Consider the following 10,959-nt stretch of genomic DNA (forward strand, 5'->3'; position numbering starts at 1 on the left):
AGATGCAGCATTTCCATCATTTTTCTAAAAAAAAAAAAAAACCACAAAAAATGTATGCATTACTTGAATACAACACGTTACAGCCTGAACGGAGATGACAAACTTATCACCCTCCGACACTTTCATAAGCGTGTTTGACGATCTATCCGATCAGTCCTGCCCTCTTCAGGAGACGGCACTTCTAGGAACAGACAGGGAGGCTAAGAGCAAGGTAAACTATTACTACAGTGGCTGTCCTCTCTGGCCAGTGGCTGTCATAAAGCCTCCCTAGGAACTGGTTGCCAGGATCCGGTTACACACATGTCGATTACAACAGTGTGTAATGCAGGAAGGCCAGTCACATCACAGGAGAGTTTACAGCCTTCCCAGACACTAGAACAAGTACGTGCATGCTTGGATGGAAAGATCGATCACCACTGGAGACATTCAAGGTCTTTTCTGCATCCTTGTCTATATGAAAATAGCCCAACAGTTAAAAATCTGCACCACTGATCTCTGGAGTTGCTATGGTATTACACCAGGACAACAGAAGTTTGGGGCTGGAAAAAAAAAACAAGGGTCTGAAACAGAAAATACTTGGAGGAACCCTGTCATTCAAAACATCCTTAAAAGGAAGGCATCCAGAGGAAGAGTCTAACCTGCTCTGCCTGCAGTCCTGGAAGTTCTGTTACTGTGGGTGGTTTTGATTTCATGGTGTTCATGCAACAGTCCTGCCTAAAGAGCCTCTCAGCCCTCGCCATGAAAGCCTGCCAGTCACCCAAGGCAATGGTAACAGGATCAACATTTTGCATCCAGAATAATCTTTGCAAGCTGCAAGCATAATGCGAGCAGTACCAATTTGAAAATTAACCCATACCAAAATTACTCCTTTTTACCAATAAAGGAAACAGTAATTCTTGCATGTATAGCAAATAAGTCTACTGCATGCTCACTCCTTATTTCATAAGCAGATTTTAAAAACAAAATTATAATCTGTCATTGTAGGAGTTGCTGAAGGGATCAGTAACAATCTTCTGAAAAGCTGCAGATACAAAAATTGCACCGATATATGATCCCCCCCTTCCCTTATTTGCACTGATGACATCCAAAAATGGAATTCTGGATGAGCTTTGAGAACGCAGACAATGAAGTAAATGAGAAACATTGTCCCACCTTCTCCAACACTAATAAAATGTTCTATCTGCTTTGGATTATCATCGTCTCAGACTTACACTGAATGATCTATCTCATTTTTATATAATTGGATATTATGAAAAACTATACAAAAGAGCATCACCTAGGAGGAGTTCAGCAAACTGTATTAAGTATGGATAATAAATAGTTTTTAAAAAGCTACTCACATATCTCAGTGGGATAAAAACAGGCTTTGCACCCGCCATCTTTACCATTGGTTCATAACAGTCATAAAACGGCTCTATTATTATTACCTGAAATTACAGTCATCAGCATCAGAAACAGAATTTACCATGCATGATACCATCATATTTCCAGATTTATTGGTTGTATAAGTTGATAATGTTTCTGGCACTCAACCATGATCCAAGATTGCAGAACATCCCTCCCTTTAAAGCATCATGTAACAATGCCCTGTCTAAGTATGATAAGCACTACTCATTACTGACAACACACACAAGCTGTTCTTCCACAGTTGTACATTGCAACTATTAAGATATAATATTAGGAATGTGCAAGGCAAAGATGCAAAGATAATAACAGCAAATTGTTGAACATATTTGTTGAGATAAAAAGCAAATTGTTGAACCACAGCACAGCTGCCCTAATTCCATCCATGAAATTCCAGGGTTTCCAAGTATCTAGAAATCTCAGAACATCTTAAGTCCTCAAATTTTACCAGAAGAAAGTTTTCAAGTTAGCAAAAGAGAACAAATTAAAGGAAAATCGTGTAGAGGCTCTATAACAGGAAAACCAAACAAACCAAACAACACCAAAGGCTAATAGCAGAGAACCATCAGAAAAAAAAAAAGTGAACATCAGAGTAACAGAAAAGGAAGAAGAGATACAGATGAGAATACAACTAAAACCAACAAAACACTGAAAGCAAAATGCATCACAAAAAGTTCTTGTCCACTACAAATACAAATATCCCCCCAAAATGACTTTAATATCATTGTCAAAAAGGCAGGCATCAGTAGTGAAGGGATGAATCATCACAGCTAGTACAGTAAACTAACAACCTTTCTTTAAAGGACTTTTCTGCTATCACGAAATGGTCTAGAACAGAACTTGATATACAATGGTAATTCAAATACAAACAATACTTTGCTCCACCCTAAGTCCTCCATTGCAGACAACACCACACAAGTTTTCTCAAATAAGAAATCAGTGTGTATTGTCTCACCTAAAAGTAACAGTGATACAGAAGCCGTTACAGGTACCATAAGTACCCGTAAGGTACATACGTATGTACCTGTAAGGTACATACATAAGTGTGAAAGAAAGGGGTTTGCAAGTTGGTGAATGATAGGAAGACATCCAAATGATAGTCTCCTGCTCACAGCTTCTGAAACCGTAAGTCAGATGTGCAACTGTAACAAACCAAATTAATGGAGATCAGAAAGAAGCCCTAACATTAACTTATATTTAAAATTGGATGAATAAAAATCAGGCGAATTCTCATTTCAGTGAGTATACGTGAATATTTCAAATAAAAACTTACTTCATCTCCCTCTTCAATTAATCCCTGTATTGCACTAAAGAGAGATCCATAAGCTCCCACGGTCACCAGAATATCTGTAAGAGGATCGATCTTTCTTCCACAAACTCTCTCATACACTTGAGACAAGGCTTTCACCAGAGATGGATGTCCCTGTTCAAAGCAAACAAATGCAACTGATTGGTGTGTTCCTGACAATGTACAAAGCCTATGTTTGGGGTGTTTTCCACATATATATACAATAATACATTTTGAAATAGAAAAATACAAGATGAGCCCTCAGTGTTAATGGCTGTTAGCAGGTAGCATGGTTTAAAGTTTTTGCACATTATAGAAGAATAGCTATTTTAATTTATCTATACCTACTAGGAAAATTTTTTTGTATATCTAATGCTTTTTAATTTCTATCTTATTATCACATCTCAGGCTAGCTCCAGGGAGCCTACAGGAGAGCTAGGACAAGAGACAGGAAGAGAAAAGGGAATAATCTGACACCAATCATCCTCACCTCCTCGAGAGTCTTTCCCATATGTCCATATTTCCATCTGAAGCTCTTTGTTCCCTTCCTTATCTCTCAACTAAAAATTATTTGGTGCAAGAGGTACCTTTTTATCTGTTTATATACTGCCGATAAACAGCACTCGTGATCAGAATGATGATTCATATAATCATGCCACATCTCAGAGCACCATTCACCACTGTGTTCCCTACAGGGACATGGCGGTTAACATACTGTTCTTGAACATGCAAAGAACAAGAAAACAAGCATGCATCAAAGTTTGCATACAAAATGAAAATAAGAAGGCATGATTCCATTTACTCAGGAAGATTACATGTTTCCTGCTGTGAAAATCTTTTTTTCTTTTTGGATACTTGGCAGAAATAGAAAACAGCTCCTTGAGAAAAGGCAACTATGTAACAAAAATCCTTCTCAAAAATATTGAACATTGTACCTCTACACATAAAGCACAAAATCATAAACCCCTCTGTAAACAAAAACATTACCACAAATTAAGGCTTGCAAGTGATTGTTGATTCAAATGACAGACATTTCTTGCCATCAGTGTCAGCTACACAGGAATGCTGCACCACCCAAGTCACGTTAGGCCACTCTACAGGCCATAGCCCTACAGTCAATGAGAGCCGAGACAATGCCTCAATTATCACATGGATGGATGTGTATCATTCATACTCATTCCTCCCCTATTTCCTACCACAAATACTTGGGCTCAAAAACCTTAGAAGTGCAGGTTTGTAGAGGAATTACTATCTGCAGTATAATATCCCTGCAAACATACATAATTACAATGGGAATTATCAAACTACTTGGAAATAAAAAATAAAGTGACAACAGTAAATACCGAGTAATTGCATGTAGTGGGAAAATTATAGTTATGCTTCATTTGCAAGTTGTTTTAGAGAATGAGTCTGTGAATATTTGTCAGAAGACAGACAGTAGTCCATTCTCTCTGTAACCCTTCCCCCTGTGCTAAGGCTCCTCCAAAACCTTGTCTGACTGATGAGCAAAGACTTTGAGTACCTTATGGTGGGTGACGAATGTACCAATACTTAGCCCAGAAGTTCACTATATCCCAGCCATCTTTTGTGTGTGTGTCCAACAAGAAGTAATTGCTTTATACTTTCAAGTTTATATATAAAGAGGTTTTTCTCTCTCTCTCGTACATGCAGAGACTCTTTGCACACAGGTAAAGGTAATTAAACAAAATGACCTAAAGAGGGATGGAATGGGACTACAGTCACTGGGGATTTTTTTTTTGCTTTCTGTTCTTACCAGGGCCCTGAGTGCCCTAATAGGCCTCAATGGCCCTGACCAGCCTCACCTGGGGCCTCTAGCCAGTGCTGAGTCCCTGGGCCAAGGCCTCCATTTAGGTGCCGTGGAGTAGGATTGCTGGTCTGCAATTCAGTCACAGCCATCCCCCCCCAGCCTCACCTGGGGCCTCTAGCCAGTGCTGAGTCCCTGGGCCAAGGCCTCCATTTAGGTGCCGTGGAGTAGGATTGCTGGTCTGCAATTCAGTCACAGCCATGCCTGCACCTGGCCACAGACCCTGTTGAACCTGGCCCCTACCTGTAGATTAATTTTGTGGCTTGACCTTAAACATTCCATGTCACCCTGGACCTACTCAGTGATCACTGAGTTATGTCTAACCATGGTTAGCACTGCCAGGCTTGAACTGTGGATTGACGTCCTGGCTTGACCTCAGACCCATCTCACCACCACAAACTTGCTTGGTGATTTGGGCTGACCTCAGCCACCATTTCTGGGCCTGCCTTGCTTAAGTTCTGTGGAACTGGGCCCTGGCTGGTGAGACCTCCACCCTGCTCCCTGTGATAGCTTGTCCTTTAGGGAGCTGCTGGCAACTGCTGCTCCTTGTCAGCTCTAACGTGTGCAGATTCTCAAAGAATAGCAAAAAGTTATCTCAGAATATATACACAGTGATGCCACAACTACCAACACAATTGCTGGTGTACCAGTCTGTACAATGTTCTTCTATCACTGTTGCGTAACATGGTAATAGAAAAGTATTAGACAGACTCCGTAGGGTCTTGTAGCAATCCTGACACGTGATTTTCAATCGGGCAATAAGGTTTCTCTTTACCATAAAATAAAAGAAAGACAAAGCAAACAAGGAAGTCGTCATACTAAACCAGTAATAGTCCACCTGAACATCCTTCCTCGGACAATGATAAATGCCACACACTCACATCCAGCTCAAGACAAACTCTAGAGGCCAACTTACAAAATGGGTAGTGACTATCTTCCAGAGGCAAAAACTTACTGTTTTCATCACTTTCTATTCTCCACTGAAATGTACTAAAAGTTATAGGTGAACCTCTTCTTGATCCTAGAGGCACTGTCCCAAGTAGTATCAAGTATTTCCTTCTCATTCTACCAGTATCCTATATGATTCGTGTTTACTCTGACCAAAATTGGAGGTAAATGTATAGTTTACACGCAAACTGTGAATGGACTCTTCAAAGACAATCTATACAGATGGGCTCTACCATTTTGCTCTTGCTTAAGGATTCTGCCTTGAAGAAGCCTACACAGAGGATGTTCATTAGTAACAGATAAGGCTACTAGATCAACTTAATGGGGGATCTAGCAATAACACCAATATAAAGCAAAGTATTTTTTTCTCTGTGGCATGTTCTCCACTGAACTTGGGTCCTCAAGTTCCACAGTACTTACAAAGCCTCGTGTGTACTGGTTCAGCCTGTCAACTGCTGCTGCCTTTGCCAGCTCTTCCTTAACATAGGTGGGAGGAGATATATCAGGGAGGCCTTGACCAAGGTTTACAATTGAGGGATCTGCTGCCACCTTCGTAAATTCAACCCTAAGGGGAAAAACATCTTAAAGTTAACATACCAGATACAATTATCTTTTCCTTGATTGGCATTAAAAGGCAGGGGGAAAAAAAGTATTTCTCTTTCCCAAATTCACAGCAGTGGAAACAGGTTTGAGTGCTCACATGGAGAGGTGGAGGCTTGGACAATGGTAAGTAACTGCAGGAGTCAGAGGGAACCCAGTAACAGGCTGACTTTCTGCATCCACAGAATAACTTTTCTTCCAGCAGAACTGTGCTCATATGTGCACCTGCACAAACACACAGTAACTCTGGATACGGGCAGAAATGGAACACTACTCTCTTTGCAAAATGAATCAGACCTAATTAGAACAGGCACATTAAATGATTTAAAGGCTAGATTCTGCCAAGTGAAGGTGTCATTCAAACTATCCAGTCCCCTCAGAGTGCTTTTTTTTTTTTTGTAATTTTAGGCAACAGACTGTTTCAGGCTGTCCATTAATTGTTCCTAGTACCCTGTCCAATAGGAACATTAGGATTCTTGAACAATTTTTTTTCCTTCCTTCACAGATAAGCTTTTCTTTGATCCTTTCCTCCCTACCTAAATGTTAACAAGATTTAAAAAAACCCCACATCTAACACCACCAATAAAAAAACCACACATAGCATCACAGTTCTGTCAAAAATTAATACAAATTGCTAAAACTGAGTTTGAGGTTGGATGACTAAAACATCTTGTGTATATATATACACATACTACTAATGCAAGCCCAAAATAGGGTTTTCACCAACTAACAAAATGCTACATTTACCAGTAATGGCAATATTGCTTTAAGACCAATTTAATACCTAGAAAAAAATGTATTGAAAATAATGAGCTAAATTATAATGACAAGTATAACGGCTTTAAAAAGAAATCTGATTTGGTAAACACAAATCATGTGTAATTTAAACAAAATCAGCATTTAAATATGAAAGTCAGCTATACTACCATGCCCAAGTATTATACTTGTCTTATGTGGTTTACTAGATGATGAGAAGCCCAAGCCTAACATCTAAAACTCAAGAATAAGAATAACTCACACCTGTGACAGAATTTGGATCACTGCTTCTACGCGGGTTCCAAATATATTTCAGCAGAGAGCAAGTGCTATGTACCTTCTTACTGGCAATAATTACCAATTTGGGAAGAAAATATACTGATCAAAGACATTTTCTGAAATTTGCAGATATTTTCCTTTTACTTACCACACATTGCTATCAAGGCCTTCAATTCGTCTTGTGTTTTTGTGTCTGAAGGCCATTGTCTGCAAAATCAAAATATGCAGACAGAAGGGGTTTGTTAAGAAAGACAAAGCACTATGTTATTGGATTCTGCATGACAAACCCTCCCTTGTGCTTTCTCAAATATACCATTGCCAGCTGAATCGGTAGTCACAAAATTATAGACATGTTCTTTCATTAAATTTCATTAAAACTAATTCTAGAATAGCTTGAATTCAGACTAACAAGAAAATACACGAAAATGTCCTAAATTCTCATTCATCATTTATCTAAAGCCACTGAAGTTTCAGCAAGGATGGAGCAGGGGCATAATTTAGCTCTACAGCTTTAAAAGATGACCTAAAAAGATAAAAATAGGGAACATACATTTTTTTTCTTTTCTATGATATACTAACAACTTAAAGACTGTGTTATTGCTAGCCCAACTCCTGCTCAATCCAGTTTGGAAAACACGTGTCCTGATGTAATTTTAAATTGATGGCTAATAGGAAAATAGCAAAAGTATTTCCTATTTTCATTCAGACTTTTAAATCTTTTCTTACTACACAACAAAACCACAATGGAACATGTTTTTGCTGTATATTCAGACCTTCAATCAAGGTCTTGGAAAACTGCTTTAGAATAGACTTTCAATGACTTTTTTTAAGCTAAAAAAGAGACACGAGAGTCAGGGGGCGAAAACAGATTCATTTCTATGTGCAAACAAAAAAAAAGTGCAAGCCCATTTCTGTCTTTGTAAACCACCCTAATACTGGAAAACAATTAGACAGGAATTACACAGTCCCTCAGTACTCCAGACACTCCTGTTTGAGTCACACTACTGATTTTCGTGACTTTACCACTGCTAGCTATTGTTATTGCCTGGAAGATCCAAAAACAATACTCTAGCTAACATATTCTGAGAAGATGATGTCTGTGTTACCATTAGATTTCAACTCTGAGTCAATGGAAATGACTTATGGTAGAAATACTATGCAGACACATTTGCACTCAACCTTTTAACAGTAACAAACCTGCTATATGCATAATGATTTGAAGAATGGGAAGCTATAAAATGAAACAGATACTTCTCTGCTCATGTCTTCTCTACAGATCTGATCCTGACCTCATCTACGAGACACAAAACCCAAGGAATCAAGCACAGGAGCCTCAGAAAGAAAACCACTAAAGTAACTAGACAGGTGAAGTTGTATTTCTTTACACAGAAGGAGTTAAGAGGGAGTTCTGACCCAGTAATCTGTACCACATTAATTTAAAAACACACATATAGTTTAGAAGATTCATTCAGTTTTACAGTGTATGTCTTAGTAAATATTATTAATATTTGTATTTTATAGTACAGCCAAACAACACAGGTACTACTTAAACTGAGACACACACACACAGATCTATTTTCACACACTAGACTACTAGTCGTACTACAAGGAATAAGAAGTTTCACCTTGAATCTTTCCCGTTAATAGTAAGAATTCTGTGTGATACCACGGGTAAATTTGATCCACTGACCAGCTCTTCTTCAAACTATTTGCTAAAAGCTAAAGGCTTACCAACTGCATGACTTTTATAATTAACTATAACATAAATCTTAACTGCATTAAGTAACCTTTCCTAGCTAAAAATGTATTGACAAGTAAAATAAGCCTTCACCTTACAGCTCATACATGTTAAGTTTAAATATTTAATGATTCAAGTCTTTCTAGTTACTTTTTCTTGTGCCTTGAAATTAGTTTTAAAACAGAATAGCTGTACCTGCATTAGTTTTCAGGTTTGCACACATCCAGCTTTCAGTAGGGTTCAGGTCCACCTTATTACTTTGAGAAAGCCAATCAATTAGCTCACATTTAAAAAAAATACCTTAAGTATTTCTTCCAGAAGATCATAAGAATTCTTAAGACTGTTTTTTCTTTTAGCTCAGTTATGTCATCTCTTGATAATCTTCAAGCCATTTCTAAATGCAGGGTCAGGATTTCCATTAACTTGATATCAGTGTTGAGCAGGAGAGTTATGCCCTCATCAAGCTCCAGCTCTGACCTCCTGCTGTCCCTAACACATTCATTCAGGGAAAGCACCTGATAGAAAGTCAGGTGCTGCTTATACTTATCTTTCCTCCTAATACAAAGAAACTTGCGATTCAATTGAGCGGCAATATCTGTAATAATGATAGAAGGAAACGTTTTACATGGTGCATAATCAAATTGTGGAATTCAATGTCAACAGTTACAGCTGAAGCCAAGATCATAAGAAACTTAAAAAAAAACCCCAGGATTAGATGTAAGTACGTTTAACTACATTAAATGGAATACCAATACTTAGATCACATGAAAAAGTGACTTGGGCAATAGCTGATATCAAAGTGGTTTGCATGCCAAAAGAAACTTCTCATATGGGCAAAATATGCTACAACTGTCCACTATAATGATTTGAACACCTGTTTTGAAGGATCTGACACGTGCCTTGGTTGACCCAAGTTGCTGACTAGATAACTCCTGTTCTGACCAGGGAACACAATTTGCATTCCAGTGTTCTAAATGCAACGCACAGTGTGACCTACCATGTTGCAAAGCTCTGCTCTCAACAAAATTGGAAGATATAAAATCAAGTTACACAACCTTATAAGCAGTTAGGCTGGGAAACTGAGAAGATTCTGTGTAAAATTAAGTTTGAGATACTTATACACCCCTTGTTATTGCAGCATCAAAAAGCACCACATTCCTTTAAAGGAAAACTGAGATACAAATAAATTAATGGACTTAGCAAAAGTCTGTGATAAAGCTGGAATTGAACCTGCCTTTGCATTTCAACAACTAGGATTTGCCCTAACAACTAGGCAATCCTTCTGGCCTGATATGCGCTAGATGTGACTTTAAAGACTGAAAAGGACACACAAAGCAGTAATCTCCAAATTCTCGTATGCTAGTGTGGTTAAATATTTGACTGATTTTTTATTTTGTTCTTGATAGTAAATGTTTGGATCAATGTAACAAGAAATAAAGGAAACACAGCTGACACATATACATTGGCAACATTGCAAAATTACTGCCTCTCTAAAATACTGCACCGTTTTATCTACAAAACTGAAGGAATACTTACTGCAGAGGCTGAAAGTTTGATGGATCTGGAAAGCAAATTTACTCGTAGTTGGTAAGTTCTAATGCCAAGACAACAGAAGCTTCGTGAAGTAAAAAGCATGCCTGCATAATAAGCGACCTGAAAAAAAAGATTCCAAGAATTAGTTTCAACACATTACTAAGCTATTTTAAAAGATAAGATCCTCCTCCTTTCAGTGAGTTTGTTTCACTGAAATAAGTTCTAGTAATTTATTACCTTATCACATTTGCAAGCATAGAGGATGAACCTTTTTTAACTGACGGGGCTGCAAAATGCTTCTGGACATCATCTAGAAAGAAGATTTCCTCTATTTGACAGCACTGATCTTACTTTCCTTGAATGACAATTAAGACTAAATGCAATTTATGGTTCACAGTCTCTATCAGAATTGTTACGAAATGGTATTTGTGTAACAAAAAATGTTATTACAATTGCCCATTTAAACAGACAGAAAAAGAGATCAATTTTTCAATTAAAACCGGTCTTCATTCTCAAGTCTTTCAAATCAGGTATTCTGGAACTGAAGTAACTAAGATCGCCAGCCACACTGGAGAGGCAGGCCTATGC

The 10,959-nt window shown here is 38.2% G+C and overlaps 1 protein-coding gene across 2 annotated transcripts in view; it reads right to left on the reverse strand.

The window, feature by feature from the left end:
• Positions 1–10,473, reverse strand: part of CCBL2 (cysteine conjugate-beta lyase 2) — a 17,633-nt gene extending 7,160 nt beyond the window's left edge. Inside the window, exons 1-6 of one of the 2 annotated variants that reach the window (XM_010137796.1) lie at positions 10,375–10,473; positions 7,249–7,307; positions 5,886–6,030; positions 2,678–2,827; positions 1,341–1,427; positions 2–24 (exon numbers count right to left, since the gene is read on the reverse strand). In XM_010137796.1, coding sequence (XP_010136098.1) covers positions 2–24; positions 1,341–1,427; positions 2,678–2,827; positions 5,886–6,030; positions 7,249–7,307; positions 10,375–10,473 — 563 coding nt within the window. Of the gene's footprint in view, positions 25–1,340; positions 1,428–2,677; positions 2,828–5,885; positions 6,031–7,248; positions 7,308–10,374 lie in introns of both variants that reach the window. The other variant, XM_010137804.1, reaches the window with a different exon arrangement.
• Positions 10,474–10,959: the final 486 nt, after the last annotated feature.

Source organism: Buceros rhinoceros, unplaced genomic scaffold, assembly GCF_000710305.1.
Source record: "Buceros rhinoceros silvestris isolate BGI_N320 unplaced genomic scaffold, ASM71030v1 scaffold19260, whole genome shotgun sequence".
In the NCBI taxonomy this organism is placed as follows: Eukaryota; Metazoa; Chordata; class Aves; order Bucerotiformes; family Bucerotidae; genus Buceros; species Buceros rhinoceros.